This window comes from Lichenostomus cassidix, chromosome 9 (assembly GCF_008360975.1).
Source record: "Lichenostomus cassidix isolate B80296 chromosome 9, HeHo_3.0, whole genome shotgun sequence".
NCBI classification, from domain to species: domain Eukaryota; kingdom Metazoa; phylum Chordata; class Aves; order Passeriformes; family Meliphagidae; genus Lichenostomus; species Lichenostomus cassidix.
The window spans coordinates 8369349-8385183 of record NC_139490.1 but is presented as its reverse complement, the minus strand read 5'-3'; the positions used below and the strand labels follow the sequence as shown (position 1 = coordinate 8385183).

The following is a 15835-nucleotide window of genomic DNA, read 5'->3' as shown; positions in this document are numbered from 1 at the left end:
TTCTAACACCATCACAGCACAAGGATATTGGGGAAGGGCACACAAAGCCCCCTTTATTCAGGAAGTCCTGCCTTTTGGGGGTCACCATGCCTGCCCCCTTTGCACAGTTCCAGAGCTCATGGCCCTCATGGGATTTCTGTGGGCAGTTTCAGAGTCAAGTGGAAAAAGAGCAGGCAGATGGGGCAGTTCCAGAGGCCAGTTCTCACTGGCCAGCCATCCCCACATTCACTGGGCTTTCTTGGACACGGCTGTGGGTTTCCTGCTCGGTGGAGGGGTGTGTGACACTGGCGGAGGGGCTGTGCCGTACCAGAGTTGGAGCAGGATGAGTCCATGGCAGATGTGGAGGGAGAGGGAACTGCAGACTGTGGAGGGATAGGTGTTCCAGCAGAGCTCGATCACACCCAGCAGCAGCACCCTGTAGAGGGGGAAAGCTGGGGGTCAGCATGGGAGAAACACACCAGCCCCACTTGCTCCCAGACCTCAGCAGATGGGTGTTCCCCCTCCCTGGCAGCACATACTTGGGCATGTGGGCGAGCTTGGTGGTCGGGGTGCACCAGAGTAAGTAGGGCAGTGTGTGGAAATACCAGACATAAAACTGGTAGTGCAGGGAGCGGCTGCAGCAGACACCCAGGAAGTTGGAGGAGAAGAGGATGAAGATGATCCATGCACTGGCATTAAGGGGGCAAACATGGGAAGCTGGAAGTGTGATCCCACAACAGCTCCCCAGCTGTCCAGCACAGCACCTTTCCCCAGAGCAGGTTGGTACAATGGAACTGCAGGGCCCAGAACCTAACCAAGGTGCTTCCTTCCCTGCCCTGCCTTTTCCCTGTCTCCTTGCTGCCCACCCTGCCAAAGGATATTGTTGACGGTCAAGCGAGGGGATGCAGGTTTCCTTTTGGCAGGATCCTTCAGCAGAGTCAGGATGTTCTCTTTGGAACTGAGGGGGAAGCACAAACATTGATCCCAGCTCCTGAAAGTCTCTCCCACCCCAACTTTCTCCTGTGAGCCGCAATACCTGGGCAGAACACTCCCCAAAAGAGAACAGTAATTCCCCTCCAACTCACACCTGCAATCCCAGGACAGCAGTACTGCAGGGGCAGGGGAGTCACAGATCTGCATCCTGCACATGGGGGCTGAAAGGGACCAGCACCCATGGGAAACCCCAGGTCTCACCTGTGCCACCGGTGCAGTGCAAAGAGCCCCAGGCCAGCCAGGTGAGCCAGGAGCAGAGCAGCATGGAAAACTCGATTCTGGAAAACCTCTTCTGGGAGGAAGCGCCAGTTCACTGTCCACTTGAACTGGAACTGGCGGCCCAGGTCAAAGGAGCGGGTCAGGTACCCCACAGGGTTCACCAGCAGGAAGGGCAGGCCCAGAACCACCTGCCAGGGACACACCAGGACCATCACACAGCCCTACACCAGGTCACTGTCACCCCAGCCACCTCCCGACAAACCCAATGCCACGTGGGGTGACAGGAACAGTCAGCCAAAGATGAAAGTCCTGTTAATTAGATTATTTATCAACACCCAGCTCACTATGAAGGGCCACAGATGCTGGTGCCACTGTCTCCACCCACAGCTCTCCAGCCTGGCAGGGCAGCCCCACTATTCCCAGCTCCTGCAGCCAGTGCAAGCAGGGACCCACCTGGAGCACGGCACAGATGCAGAGCTTGGGGATACAGCCCAGGAGACCGAACCGTTGCAGGAGGAGGAAGAGGAGTCCAGGGGCGAAGAGCAGGATGTTCATCTTCACAGACACAGCCAGGCTGAGCAGGAAGCTGCATTACCACTGTGGACCCCCCACGGGAGCCCAGGCAGCCCCTGAGCCGAGCGCAGCATCCTCCTGGGGCCGAGCTGGCTCACACAGCCAGCACCCCATGGAGAGTAGCCCCCAGCCCCTCACCTGAAGAGGAGGCAGCCCCAGGACCAGCGCTCCTCCAGGAAGAGGTTGATGGCGAGGAAGAGGATGGCCATGGCCACAGGGTCATTAAAGAGCCGCAGGACAAAGATGGAGTGGATGCGGTATGAGGCGCAGCACATGAAGAAGAAGACATATGGGGGGACCTTGCAGGGGACAGAGACACACAGGGGTTATCAGCAGTCTGTCCTGGACTCCCTGCTGCCACGGAGCCCCTCCAAACCTCAGCCCTGACCCTTGTCCCGTTTCACCGGGGCGAGGGCTCAGCAGAGCAGGGGAGGTCCCGAGGCGGCCGGCACGGACCCTGGGCTCAGGGTACCTTGCTGGTTCTGCAGTAGATGCGGAAGACGAGGAGCAGGTTGAGGAGGTAGAGGCCGGCGAAGAGGTACTGTGCCAGGCGGATGTCAGAGCCGCGGCCCGTGATGTAGTACAGCCCCAGGAAGATGTAAACGAAGCCAGCGGGGTAACTGAGGGGAGACGGGAGTGAGGCGCTGGGCCCTGCAGCCCCTGTGGGAGCTGCTAGTCACGGAGAGCTGGGTGTCCCTGTCACTCACACCAGCGGCCCGGTGTCACCCTGCAGCTGGGTGTAGTCGAGGGTGCCGTTGACGAAACCCTCCACCTCCTGCATGTAGGCCTTCCAGTCGATCTCGGTGTCTGCCGGACGGCGGGGTCAGCTGGGGCTCGGAGGGCACTGCAGGGGCTGTGGGGACTTCCCCACCTCCAAACCCGCCAGCCTGACCCTGTGCCTCCCTGCCATGCTGTCAGCCCAGGTTCTGCCCCGCCGGCCACATCCAGGACCCCCAGCGCAGCCCTGTCCCTCCCTGGCCCCATCCAGGCGCCCCTGCCCGCCCCTATCCCCTGCCCGGGGGATGCTGTCACGCCAGGAGCAGGGGCAGGTCTGCCACCCTGCCCGCACATCCCCACTCCCCGCGCTGCCCCAGGACGAGCTCCCCCATCACCGCCCACCCCGGGGCCGAGCTGTCCCTGCCCCCCGGACCGCCCCGCGCTGTCCCGCACCGGCCCCGCCATCCCCGGGGGCAGCGCCGGGCCGGGCCAGGCCGGGCCCCGCCACTCACAGGGAACCCTGCGGATGACCCAGAGGTTGACGCCGCCCTCGGCCAGGCAGAGGCAGGCGGCCACCAGCGGGGTGTAGCGAGGCTCCAGCAGCGCCGCCCGCCGCTCCCGCCATGCCCGCCGCAGCACCGCCGCCCCCCGCCCGGCCGCCATTCCGCTCCGTGTTTCTGCCCGGAGCGCTTAGCGCGGCGCACCCGCCCGGACCGGAAGCCGCACGTGGGGGCGCGGGCGGCACGTGGCGCCCGGTGCTCCCGCCCCGCTCCCGGGCATGCAGCGGCGGCGCGCGCCCGCCAACCCCCCCCGGTACGGGCGGCGCCGGTTCTGGGACGCGCTGTACCAGCGGGAGGGCGCCGAGACCCGCGAGTGGCTGGGGGGGCTCTCCCGGTTCCTCCCGCAGCTGGAGCCCGAGCTGCGCCCCGGTGACCGCATCCTCGTCCTCGGTACGTGCCCCGTGCCCGGCGTGCCCGGTGGAGGGCGGGCGGGCGGGGCTCGGGGTCCCGCCGGTGGATTCGCTGGCGCTAGCCGCCAGGGGGCGGTGTGGTACCGGGCCGGTACTGGGAGCGGCGCCCGGTCCGGCCTGGCCTGACCCGGTCCGGAGGGGTGGCCCCGGTGCCGGGGGTGCGGGCAGGCGGCGGGGCGGGTATAACCGCCCGTAATCCCACCTGCGGTCTGATCTGCCGCCGGGATTAGGCGGGTGTAATCACCGATCCTGTTAGTGGATCAGCGGCTGCCAGCTGCGCTTAATAGCCCCCAAATCCGCCCCCCTCCCCGGATCCCTCTTGCCCCCCCGGTGAGCTGCCGAGCCCCGGCGGAGCTGCTCCGAGGGGAGTGCATGGGAGCGGGGCTCTCCGCGTGTCTCCCCGTATCTCCCTCTATCTCCCCGTGTCCTGCTGAAACAGCAGTTGTTCATCCCTCTCTCCACCCTCGTTAAACCCCCCGCCAAGGTTGCACTCTTCCCTAATTTTCCACTGGAGTTATCCAGCAGGCTCTTGGGGACCACGGGCGGCTCCTGCCCCACAGCACTGCGGGAGGGAGGACTGGGTGTGCCTCCTGCCCCTCCTCTGCCTTCAGCCTCCCCACGCATCCCACCCCAAGGTGAGGGGATCAGGTGTGCAGAGCTGCTCCAGTGTAGGAGCCCAAAGCTCCCACCTTGCAGGACAGGGGTAATTAATAACTACCCCAACACTCACAAACTGGCATCAAAGCGATGAGCTGCCCCTCTCCAGCAGCCCCACCCGCCCCATAACCTCCCCTGGTCCAGAGGAACAGGGCTGGGGTGCCTGCAGCTGCATGGGCACCCCGAGCCCTGTGTGAGCTGTGCCCCACACAGGCTGTGGCAACAGTGCCTTGAGCTATGACCTGCACGAGCTGGGCTACACCGACGTCACCAGCATCGACTTCTCCCCCGCCTGCATCGCGGCCATGCGCTCCCGCTACGCCTGCTGCCCCGGCCTGCGCTGGGCTGTCATGGACATCCGCGCCCTCACCTTCCCCGACGCCTCCTTCGACGTGGTGCTGGAGAAGGGCACCCTCGATGTGCTCATGGTGGAGGAAACCGATCCCTGGGACGTCTCGCCCCAAGCAGCCGCTGCGATGCATCGGGTGCTGGCGGAGGTACGGGGTGGGGGGAGCTGAGTAAGGGGGCAGAGGATGGACCCCATCCCTGTTTGGGGTGGGGGAAGGTGCAGAGTGCCTCCTCACAATCCTGCTTCCCTGTGGGAGCCCCAGCTGGTGTTTCTGTCCTCCCAGCTGGTGCCACCCCTTCAGCTATGCTGCAAGGGGGTACCTGGGGAACTCTTGGCCCTTCTGGGAGAGGGAGACCACCCCTCTTACACCGCATCATTCCCTCCTCAGGGAGCTGGATGGAGCAGGATGTGTCCCTGGGTCCTGCTGGGGGACTGGATGGCCCCTCTCTTTATTTGCATCCTAAATATGAAGAGTTGGCAGGAAAAATGGGCCCCATCCTAGCGTGGGTGGGGGCCTAGGGGGACACGCTGAGATGGCCCTGCCTGCCCAGGGCAAGGTGATGACCGTGGGGCTGTGAGAGCTCTTGACCTCCCATTCCACCACCCCTCCCCGCCCTAGCTTCGATCACCTTAGCCGGGGTCCCCATCATCTGGTCCGGTGTTGCCATGGCAACTCCCGTCAGCATCGACAGGGCCATGGCGTTGCCACGGGGACGGGCGATGCCTCGGGGCCCCGTTAATTGGCGGCGGTGGGACTGGATTGAACCTGTCCCGGCACAGGGGTACAGGTCCTGGCAGCCTCTCCCACCCCGCGGGAATAACTGCCAGTATAATTAATTGCTGCGCCTCCCTGGCACCCCGGGGTGCAGGCACGGGGTGCTGGAAGGGTGCTGGTCGCTGTTGACAACCCTCCCAATCCTCTCTTGCCTCGCTGAGCCTGTGAAGAAGTGCAACCCCCGGCAGAGCAGTGGGGCTGTGCTCGCTATCCATGCCCTGCCCTCCTTGCCAGCGCTGCTGCCTGTCCTTGTCATTTTGCCAAACGGCAGGGATTTAATTTTCCCTTTTTTTTTCCCTTTTTAATCCTCTGCTCAATCCCTGCCCTCCCCCAGCATCACTGGGTACCAACCGCTGTCCTCATCCCCAGGGGGATTCACTGAGTGTTCCCACTTGCTCACTGCTTTGGTGGTCCCTTCAGAGGGGTCTGGTCTCTCCCTTTCCACCCCCATCCCCTTTCATTAGGGGATTCACAGCCTTTGTCTTGCTCTCCCGGGGGCATGTAAGGACCTGAAAATCCACCCTGCCTGTAGGGACACCCCAGGGACACCCTGTCCCAGCGAACTGGGGACAGTGGGTGTGGCGGGCGCCAGAGCGGGAAGCAGCCCCCCTTGTCCCCCCCTGCTCCAGCTGACGGATAGGAAGGTTTCCTGCGCTCGTCTCCAAGCAACGGCCATTATTGCTCTATTAACGAGGGATGGGATGCGGACATGCGGGATGCCTTGCTCAGTTCCAGCCGGAGATCCCTGCCTGCCCCCAGCTCTGGGGACCCCCAGCGCCCCTAGGTTGAGAAGCTGTGGGGTCTTCCCAGGGCACGTTTTCAGGCGCTTAACAGGAGGGATACTGAGCCAGGTGCCCAGAGAGGGATGCAGGGACCTGCCTTCCCCTTTTCCTGGCCAAAACCAGTAAGATTTGATTTTAAAGCCACCGCTGCATCAGGGGAGGACACACAGGCTGCCTGTCCCCTCCACTGGCCCCAGCCAGAGCTCCCCAGCTGGAGCTTCCCAGCAGGATTAAACCAGAGCTTGGGAAACCCCCCACTTGGCCCCCAGCCCTGTCCCCTGCAGCGGTGACTCTCTGCCCTTGCCGGGGGGGTCTGGGGGTGTCCCCGCCTGGGGCAGGGTGCCGGGGAGGGGGCTGGACGTCTGCCCGCCCCAGGCACTGCCTTTGCATGCTGAGCACGCGGGCGCTGGCCGTAAAAGCCTTTTGACATTGGATAAAGCCAAGCAAGAAAATTGATGTTCTTTTCCATCCTGTTAGCGGGGCTTAATTCCAGCAGGGAGAAAATGGTGATTAAAAGGGTTGAGTCTTTTCCCATCAAACACCCCCCGCACCCCCCTCGGATTCTGGGTGTTGGTGGTGGGATACTGCTGGGTGGTCCAGGGAGGGGTGGGTGGGATGGGCGTCCTATGCTCTGCCTGGGGGGGTGGGGTGCTCTGTGCTTAGAAGGGTAAAGCTTTCCCCCATGCCAGGGCTGGGTTTCCATGCCATCTGCTGTAGGTGGGAGTGAAGAATTTTGGGGTGCAGGGAGAGGTGGGACATGGGGACCCCTGTTCCTGAATGCCACTGGGCTGTGGGTGGGTGGTGTGACCACTGCAGACAGGTCAGAACGAGAGTATATCTGTCTCTTGGGGGGTCAAGGTTAGGACAAGGGATTTGAGGATGCGATGGGAAAGGCTGGGAGGACAGATGGTGAAGGGGTCCCTGGGAACGGAGCCAAAGTAGTGAACCTCACTGTGTTCCCCCACCCCATCCTGGGGGTTCTCCCAACACAGGTGAGCCGGGTTCTGCGCCCAGGGGGCTGCTTCATCTCCATCACCTTTGCCCAGCCCCACTTCCGCAAGCCCCACTACGCCCAGGAAGCCTTCGGCTGGTCCCTGCGCCACGCTGCCTGTGGGGATGGGGATGCCGGTGCCTTCCACTACTTCCTCTACGTCATGCGCAAGGGGCAGCCCCTGGACCCCCGGGACGTGGCCTTGGGGCGCCGGCTGCACCAGCCCCCCCAACCCCCCGCCCCACCACTGCCCCCTGCCCCCCTGGATGATGATGAGGACTATCTCCTTGCCATCCAGCTGTGACCCAGGGGGCTTTCCTGACCTCCTCCACCGAATAAAGCCTTAAAATGCTCCATCCTCGCAGGTGGGGGATAAGGAACCAGTGCATCCTCCTGCAAGCTACCCAGTGATGTGAGTATGGGAGGAAAGAGGGGGATACTTGGTCTCCTCCGGGGGGCAGCAGGATGCTCTGGTGATTCTGTGCCCCCTCCCTGGCCTTTCCTTGCTGAGCTGGAGAGCAGCCAGGACTCCAGGCTTTGCAGCCAGTAATGAAACCAAATCGGGTTTAATTTCACCCATCCATCTTGTGGGGAGTGGCTCCCTGCCCCCCATCCCTTCCCCTTGGCACAGGCAGCCGTGCTGAGGACAGAATGGGGCTGCTGGCACTTGGGTATGGGGGCAGGATCAGGGGTGCCCACTGCTCCACCTCCTCCCCCCCATCCTGCACCAGGACCCCTGCCCCAGCCTCCCTGGCCATGGGGGGTGCAAGGGCAACGTGTCCTTGTCATCCCCAGCCAGGCAGTGGGGGTTCCAGGCTGGGATGTGCCAGCATGGGGCAGGGAATGCCACAGGGCAGAAGGAGCAGCACATCTGTCTCTGTCCCTGTCCATCCCCACTCCTGGCTGGGGTGACATCATGGGTGTGCCGCACACACCTGGCCCATGTTCCCCTGTGCCTGGGGCCAGCAGTGTGGTGACATGCGTGTGCCAGGGTGGGTGACGGTCGTGCCACCGCATGCTGCTGGGACTGGCTGCACATAGGTGCCAGTGTGGCAGGTGCATGGGTGCCACTGGCAGTGTCCCCAGGGGCTCTTTGGGAACCAGCTCCTCCTGGGGTGGGCAACACTGCGGGGCAGAGGGGACTCCTGGGTGGGACGGCAGTGACACCACAGAGGCGCGAGCTGCTGGGCTGCTATTTCAGGCGAAAGGCGTAAGTGGGTCAGCCAGTGGCTCCCCCTGCACCGGGAGCCAGCCAAGGGCTCTGGGGTTAGCCCCCACCCTGGCCATGCCACCCCATCCCACAGGCACCCCAAAAACCAGCTGGCGCAAGGAAGGGACAGAAAGGAGCAGGCAGCTGCTGGCTTCACCTGGGTACATGAATGTATTTTATTCATTGCATTTTGTTCACCAGTACAGTGAAAAATGGCATTTAAATTTACAATGGATCATTCGTTGAACATCATGACACAAGTATCTTTTTTTTCTTTTTGGTTTTTTTTTGTGTTTTTTTTCTCAGTTTTTTGTTTGTTTTTTTTTGTTGTGGTTTTGTTTTTTTTGCGTCGTTGTCTCCATAAATGCCACTCGTAGGTTATTGAAAAAGATGACAAGTTTCTCATGCACATCAGAACCCCCCGAGAAGCTTCTTAAAAAATAAAATTAAATTAAAGTATAAAATTAAAAACAACGACTCAGGCCGGTCCCTGCCCTCCCCACTCTCCCCCGGCACCACCACCCTCAAGCAAGGGGCAGGGTCGGGACCCCCGCCGGCACCCGCAGCTGGCCCCGGTGGGCTCTGCTCCAGTGCTGCCGGGAGGGAGCTGCAGCGGCCGGTGATGCTGCCAAACCCTCCGGTGCTCCTGCTGCCTGCCAGTGGGGGGTCGGGCCAGGGGTCCCTGCTCCCCTCCCTCCTCCTTTGGCTTTCCTTGTGCTCCCTCCATCACTCTTGCCCCCACCCTTTAATTTTTCCCCTCGTTTTTTTCTTCTTTTTTTGTCTTTTTTTTTCTTATGGAAAAAAATATGAACCTTTTTTTGTCGGTCGGTCGGTTGGTTGTTTTCGTTTGTTTTCTTGATGCAGTTACTTCGACATCTCAACGTCAGCAGATCGTTTTTAACAAAGATTCGGATATAAAAATACAAATATGAGGAGTTTCTGTTTAAAAAGAAGCGTGCCGGAGTGGTGGGGCTGACCCTCGGCCCCCGGGCCGGCCGCCCGGGCCACCAAGCTCATGCAAAAAACGATGGAGCAAAAAATGTCTCTGGACAGCAGCGCTCCCCCCGTGCTCATGGGGCCGGGTCGCCCCGGAATTCGGGGACCCTCCGCCAAGGAGGATGGGGGGGACGCGCCGCGGAGCAGGGGGCTGGACCCCTTCCCCGGGGAGGGGGGTCTTCGCCCAGGGTGGGGGGCTCGGCGGGTTGTCCCGGCCCCGGGGGAGGCGGAGGGGTAAAGTGCATGGCTCGGGGGGGGGTGGTGGTGGCTGCAGGGCCCCCCCCCGGGCCGGGGAGGGGGGCAGCGGGCATGGCCTCCCCCTCCTCGTCGGCGGTCCAGCCAGCGTGCGGGGCGGCAGGCTGGAGCGGGGCTCGGCCGGCGGGTCCTGGCGGCGGGTCCCGGCTTACACCCCCGGCGGCGACTTCTCCGTCATGCCCTTGAGCACCTCGTCTATCCGGTCATCCTCGATCACCACTGCGGGGACAGGCGGGGGGCGCGTGGGCGAGGGAACGCGACAGCCTCTGCCCCTCTACCCCGGCTCTCACCCCGTTGGGGCTCCAGGTGTGCCCCCCAGGTGCTGGGCAGCGGGACTAAGGGGGTTCAGGTGGGTGCAATCGGGATGAAGGGTAGGGGATCCTCCCCCTGCCCGGCCTGGGTAGGGGCAGCATCCCCTCTGCAGCCAGCCGGCTGCCTCTGGATGGGTGATTAAGGAAGGGGGGGGCAGGAATAGACCAGGAAGGACCCCCCCTCCTCTCTGCGGCAGGCGCTGATGAGAGCAACAGGACTGGAATGGGTAATGACCCAGCGGGGGGGGCACCGCCTGCTCGGCGGGGGTGGCAGCCAGACCCCCATCAGCATCACCCGCTGCGCAGGACACCCACCCTCACCATCGGCATCGCCGCTGGGGGAGCCGGACAGACCCCCATCAGCATCACCATGGGGGGCCGGACAGTCCCCGCCATCACTATCACCTTCCAGAGAGACCCCCTTCAGCATCACCCACTGGGCAGCCCCCACTCCACCATCAGCATCAGCGGTGGGAGGCTGGGCAGACCCCCATTAGCATGACCAGGGAGCTACACACACACCTTCCCCCCACCCCACAACATGACCAGCTGGGCAGGTGCCCCTCATCAGTATCGCTCTGGGGGGTGGAGGACAGACCCCCCCACCCCAACATCCCTACCGGGGTGGTCAGTAATCCCCCCATCACCATCCTAGGGGTGGATTAAGCAAATCTCCACCCCCCCATCACCAGAATCACAGGGAGAGCAGATGGACCCCCCAACACCCCGGGGGTGCTGCTAGACCCAGCCTCCACCACTGCAAAAGGGGGCAGTGGAGCAAGCAGCAGCTCACCCCCTGTGGGGCTGGGGTGTATTTATGCTGGGGGGAGCTCTTCCCCCCCACCCTTGTCCCTGCAGCTCAAGGGGGGGTGTTTGCCTATGGAGGACCCCCAAGCAGGTGGGATGGAGGCTGCAGGAAAAGCGGGGGCCATTTTTGAGGGTCCCCAAGGCATTGGGGAGGATCAGCAGTGAGAGAACAGGGTGCAGGCAGGAGAGGGGGGCAGTTATTTGGGTTCTGATGGAAGCAGGGGAAACACTGATTGGGGTCTCTGCGGCAAGGGGTAAAGTAGCGGGGGGACAAGACACAGGTTCATGGAGTCCTGGAGGGACATTAAGTGGTGATGGGGGATTTGCTGATCGGCATGGCCAGAGGCTGCCAATGAGGGTCTCTGCGGCAGGCAGAAATGAGAAGGGAGAGAGGTTTAGGGGCCCGGGGGGGCTGTTCCTGGTGATGCTGGGGCAGAGGCTCGTTTATAGGGAATGAGAGGGGCACAGTCCCAGGGGTGATGAGGAGCAGTTCCCAGGGGTCCCAGGGGCACTCATGGAGGTGCTGGGGGATAGTCCCACGGGCAGCCCCAGGGATGCTGCAGGGTAATCCCAGGGGTAGTCCTGGGATGAGGCTGTTGCAAGGCAGCACTGGGGGAGCAGCGCGGGTGTCTGGAGCAGAGGATGGGGGGGCCCGTGGTTTTGGGGGCGGGTGTCAGTCACAGAGCTGGGGAGTGTCAGGGTTGCCGGGGGACAGTGCTGGCGCGGATGTAGGGCAGAGATGGGGATTCTGGGGATGCTGGGGGCAATTTTGGGGTTACTGGGGTAGTAACGCTGGGGATGCTGTGGGGCAGTGCCAGTGGCAGGGGAAAGTGCTGAGGATGGAAGGCAGAGCCGGGAGCCGCAGGGATGCTGGGGTGCAGTGCTGAGGATGTAAAAGCCACTACTGGGGGGACCGGAGATGCTGTGGGGCAGTGCTGGGGATGTTGCAGGGCAGAGACAGGGGTTGCCATGGGGCAGAACGCGGAATACAAAGGCAGAATGGTGAGTCTGGGGATGTCGTGGGGTGATGTTGGGGGTCCCAGGAATGCACTGCCCAGTGCCGGGAATGCCGAGGAATAAAGGCAGAATCGTGAATCCTGGAGATGCTATGGGATGGCGCTGGAGATACAAGGGCCGGTGCCGGGGATGCCGAGGGGCAGAGCCAGGGATGCTGCAGGGCAGAGCCAGGGATGCTGCAGGGCAGAGCCGGGAATTCCAGGGCAGAGCCGGGGATTCCAGGGCAGAGCAGGGAATACAAGGACAGATGCGGGGGTCCCGGGGATGCCGGGGGGCAGCGTCAGGGATGCAGGAGGCAGTGCCAGGGATGTCGCAGGACAGATGTGGGAGTTCCGAGGATTCCATGGGGCAGTGCCGGGGATGAAGGAGTCAGCACCAGGGATAAAAGGACAGATCCGGGGGTCTCGGGGATGCCGTGGGGCAGCGCCGGGGATGCAGAAGCCAGTGTCAGGAACGCCGGGGATGCTGCAGGGCAGATCCGAGGGTCTCGGCACAACCCGGGGATGCCGAAGGGCAGATGCGGGGGTCCCGGGGATGCCGCGGGGCTGAGGCGGGATTGGGGGGGCAGAGGCGGGGGTCGGCGGTACCTCTCTTGGCGCGGCCGATCTGTCCCAGCTTGGGGGGCCGCTTGCCCTGGTTGCCCCCGAAGAAGGCGTTGGTGTCCTGCAGGCGGCAGCTGAAGGGCAGCTCCCCTGCCTCGGGCTCGGCGCCGTAGCGGCCCACCTTGTCCTCGCCGTAGGGCAGCACCTGCGACATGGCGGGGCCGAGCGGGCCGAGCCGCGCCGCGCCGAGCCGGGAGCCGGTCTGCGGCGGCGGCGGCGGCGGCGGGGAGGAAACCCGGGCGGAAGGATGAAGTCATGCATCCGGGGGGAGCGGGGACCCCCCCGGCGGGGGGCGGCTCCGGAGCGCCGCGGCCCGGCCCGGCCCGGCCAGGACAGAGCCGGGGGACCCCCGCGGCCGGTGCCCGGTGACAGCCCGGGTGACATGGGGACCCTGCCGCACCGCCGCCCCAGCCCCTGCCCCGTACCCAGAGCAGGGTGGTCCCCCCCGGCACAACCTTGCCGAGGCGGTCGCCTCGACTTGGGGGTGCCCCCAGCCACGGGGTACCCCTATAGGGAGGGAAGCCCTTGGCACAGCCGGATGCCCCTCGGTCAGACTGCTGAGACCACCAGACACAGCTGGGCCCTCCCCTGGCACGTAGAGGTGATGCCAAACAAACCCCCAACGCCCTGCTCCAGTCCCCCAGCACCCCACCGCCCAGAAAACTCAACTCCTCCGAATCCCAGGCCAGCTCCCACCCTGAGTCTCCTCCAGCACCCCCGCTTGTGTTGCTTCCCCAACATCCAGTCAGGCACCCACTCTTGCAAACCCCCTCAGTGTTGGGATTTCCCCCCTGGAGCCACACCAGTCCTGCCTCAAACCTTGCCAATCGTCTTGGCCCCCACGTGTGCATGTGTTTGTACACATCCTCCCATTCCATATCTCTGGAGGAATGCAGGGGAGCACAGGTGTGATTCTGCAGGTGCCTGTAAGCATGATCACATAGAGACTGTGCCCTGGGATGCCCCTTGCTCCACTGACCCTTCCCTGGGGGGCTCTCTGTGGACAAGGGGAAGAGCTCTCTCCTGTGGGGACCTGCCATGGGGCATCAAGGGGTGACCCCAGTGTCCCCTCAGAGCCCCATTTGTATCTATACACCTCTACCCCAGACCCATCCTGGATCTTTCGTCCTACATTGTTCACTGCCAGGGCAGTGATTGCATTAATTGACATCGGTGGTTCTGAGCACTCTCATTCAGGACCTCCCCCATTCAGGTCATCTGGGACTGCTGGGGGCTATTTAAGCTCAGGCTAAAGTTGGTGCTTCTTGCTTGAACTGTGGGTACAGTCATGACTCCTGGATCTGGGAAGGATGGTGACAGCAGCAGTGGCTATGGCTGGTTGGAAGGACCATCCTGTCTCGGAGCAGCCATGTTCCTGCTGATCCCTCACATCCAGGTCCTGCTGCTCATGTGGGGGTCCTGGGTTGCAGCTAAATCAGAGCCCTGAATGGAAGTGGCACTTCCATTCATGCCAGCCTACAGCCCTATGAGAATATCTTGAGGGGGTAAGAGCAGAGTTTTACAGACAGCTCTGTGGTCCTTCTTGCTATTCCAGCATCTCCATAGCCTGAGATCCTGTTGAAAGGTGCTGTAGAAGTGCATCAGCCTGGCTGGTCCATGAGGGCAGGCAGGTTCTTCTATTCTGGGAAGGCTCAGCCATGCTTTTACCTTTGTGTCTAGCTCTGCAGAATATTGGTCCCTGCTGTCCCCTACCAGAGCCAGGTCGGGGCAGTGATGCCTGCTCTCCTGGCAAGGCAATGCCTTTATTCATGCATTTGCTGGGGAACCAGCTTGAACTTTTTCATGTGAAGGCTTCTGCTCCTGTGAAAAGTGCCTGGGAAAATAGGCAAGAGGCCCACGCTGAGATGTGGCCTGCTTTTCCCATTGCTGAGCCCACGTGCCACTGCCCGTGGGCAGGGACAGGCAGACCGTGGCACGCGCGGGGCCGGGGGTGAGTGAGAAGAGGAGCAGATGGGCTGTGTGGGATGTGAGTGTCACCGGTGCAGTGCTCCAGGAGGGTTTCCAGCCTGGCAGGCTGCTGGGGAAAGGCTGGAAAGGGGTCACCCTGGAATGGCCCCACTTATCCCACACCTATCTATCTGTATCTATCTGTACAGTGCCTCACACCCGGGTGAGATGCTTGACTTGGCTATGGGGTGGGGGGAGCTCTGTGGGTCTGCCTGGGATTTGGGGTGTGGGAAGGACTGTATGCCCATCCCAGGCAGGAGGAGGGCTGGATTTGTGCCAGCACAGCTGGGCTGTGGGTGGGACAGGGTAACTCTGTGGCTCTGGGCTCTGCATCTCCTTGTGACAGCTCTAGTCTCCGGTTCCCCAAGGATGCTGCTTGTCACACATCCCTGAGTGGCAGGGGAGGTACAAGGGACCTGAATGTGAGTGGGTTGGCAGTGGGGCGAATCAGAGACCCCCCTCATCCCCTGCCATTGCACGTCACATCCCTCCTGGTGAGCCAGATGAGCACCCTCCTTCCCCTGGCTCTCATCCCACCTTCCTTATCCGTCTTTTAGCAGCCACGTAATCTCCTTTCTCGCTTCCTTTGCAGCCTTTTGTCCAACACAAAGCCAACTCCATCAGAAGGAAAGGGCTGTGGGAGTGGGAAGCAGGTGGTTCTTCCTGCCCTAGCTCCTTAAACCTGGGCAGCAACCCCTGAGCTGGGACACCTTGGGGATGATGCAAGGGCCAGCCGTGCCCCCCCAGGCAGATATGGGGCTGGGTAGGGGGCACAGTGTCAGGCCCCCAGCCGCAGTGGGGCTGGCAGTGGAGGTTGTGCTATTGGGCGATGCTCTGGGAGCTCACCAGTGCCTGCCATGCCCTAGTTCCACACCTGGATACTGCCCCTGAGCCCTGTACCTTTGGTAGGAATTTGGGTGCCTAGTCCAGGTGCTGTGATGGAGGTGAGGGGTTTTCCTGCAGTCACTGATGCTTCAAGTGGTTTTATGCTGGAAAGTCATCCTGTGCATGTGCAAGTGGTTTGTGGTGGGGCATGTTCTGCCCATGATCTGCAGGGACCCCAGGCAGCTGGAACTGGGGACCACCAGGTGCTCCCATCCAGTCCAACGCCTGGCAAGAACGGGGTCAGTAACCTGGCAGGCAGTGACTGGATGTCAGGGAGCTGAAAGGAGGCAGGAGATATCAGACACAGGACCCAGGGCTTTCTCTGCTGCAGGTCGGGAAAGCAGTACTGTCACCTGGGGCTGGTGCCACAGGGCTGGGGGCTGCCAAAGCATGCCAGGAGGCCAGTGCGGGTGCCTCCATCTGTGTTGCTTCCAGCCCTGCCAAGAAACGTGAAATGGCACTTCTGTTCCACAGCAGTGGCAGCCACAGCCTGAGGGAGCCTCACTGAGCGCCTGCTATTGGCACTGATGCTCTCCCCGAGTCCTGATCCCAGCACGAGGGACTAGGTCACTGGTAAGGTTGGGGATGTGCTCATCCCTGGCTGTTGCTGCTGGCTCTCAGTAACCAAAGCCCAGGTGGGGATGCTGCTTTGTGTGCTGCTTGTGCCATGGTCCAGGCATTTTGGGGGAGCAGAGACACACTGGGGCTGGGTAAGGCAATGGGGATCTCCCTGTGGGATGATAGTTGTGGTGAACATTGTCACCATAGTGCAGAGATAC

At 62.4% G+C, this 15835-nt stretch overlaps 3 protein-coding genes across 3 annotated transcripts; 1 reads left to right on the top strand and 2 right to left on the bottom strand.

Moving 5' to 3' along the window:
- Positions 1-27: 27 nt before the first annotated feature.
- On the bottom strand, positions 28-3144 carry ALG3 (ALG3 alpha-1,3- mannosyltransferase). Its single transcript, XM_085069213.1, has 9 exons — positions 2994-3144; positions 2472-2571; positions 2237-2384; positions 1903-2063; positions 1645-1765; positions 1174-1379; positions 861-937; positions 519-663; positions 28-415 (listed from the first exon to the last, which is right to left on the bottom strand). The coding sequence occupies exons 1-9, from the start codon at positions 3142-3144 to the stop codon at positions 226-228; spliced, it is 1299 nt and encodes a 432-aa protein (XP_084925339.1). The 3' UTR covers positions 28-225.
- A 4-nt stretch (positions 3145-3148) lies between these two features.
- Positions 3149-8497, top strand: EEF1AKMT4 (EEF1A lysine methyltransferase 4). The gene is made up of 3 exons (XM_085069221.1): positions 3149-3431; positions 4322-4605; positions 7007-8497. The coding sequence occupies exons 1-3, from the start codon at positions 3260-3262 to the stop codon at positions 7307-7309; spliced, it is 759 nt and encodes a 252-aa protein (XP_084925347.1). The 5' UTR covers positions 3149-3259; the 3' UTR covers positions 7310-8497.
- Positions 8364-12453, bottom strand: CAMK2N2 (calcium/calmodulin dependent protein kinase II inhibitor 2). The gene is made up of 2 exons (XM_085069222.1): positions 12189-12453; positions 8364-9685 (listed from the first exon to the last, which is right to left on the bottom strand). The coding sequence occupies exons 1-2, from the start codon at positions 12355-12357 to the stop codon at positions 9615-9617; spliced, it is 240 nt and encodes a 79-aa protein (XP_084925348.1). The 5' UTR covers positions 12358-12453; the 3' UTR covers positions 8364-9614.
- Positions 12454-15835: the final 3382 nt, after the last annotated feature.

Bases quoted from the DNA above. Each gene is read 5' to 3' on its own strand.
- CAMK2N2 (XM_085069222.1), bottom strand. From the start codon at position 12,357: ATGTCGCAGGTGCTGCCCTACGGCGAGGACAAGGTGGGCCGCTACGGC. The intron at 9,686-12,188 runs GTACCGCCGACC...CTGTCCCCGCAG, and splicing joins GATCGGCCGCGCCAAGAGAG to TGGTGATCGAGGATGACCGG.
- EEF1AKMT4 (XM_085069221.1), top strand. From the start codon at position 3,260: ATGCAGCGGCGGCGCGCGCCCGCCAACCCCCCCCGGTACGGGCGGCGC. The intron at 3,432-4,321 runs GTACGTGCCCCG...TGCCCCACACAG, and splicing joins TGACCGCATCCTCGTCCTCG to GCTGTGGCAACAGTGCCTTG. The intron at 4,606-7,006 runs GTACGGGGTGGG...CTCCCAACACAG, and splicing joins TGCATCGGGTGCTGGCGGAG to GTGAGCCGGGTTCTGCGCCC.
- ALG3 (XM_085069213.1), bottom strand. From the start codon at position 3,144: ATGGCGGCCGGGCGGGGGGCGGCGGTGCTGCGGCGGGCATGGCGGGAG. The intron at 2,572-2,993 runs GTGAGTGGCGGG...GCCGTCCGGCAG, and splicing joins GGTCATCCGCAGGGTTCCCT to ACACCGAGATCGACTGGAAG. The intron at 938-1,173 runs GTGAGACCTGGG...CTTCCCCCTCAG, and splicing joins GCACTGCACCGGTGGCACAG to TTCCAAAGAGAACATCCTGA.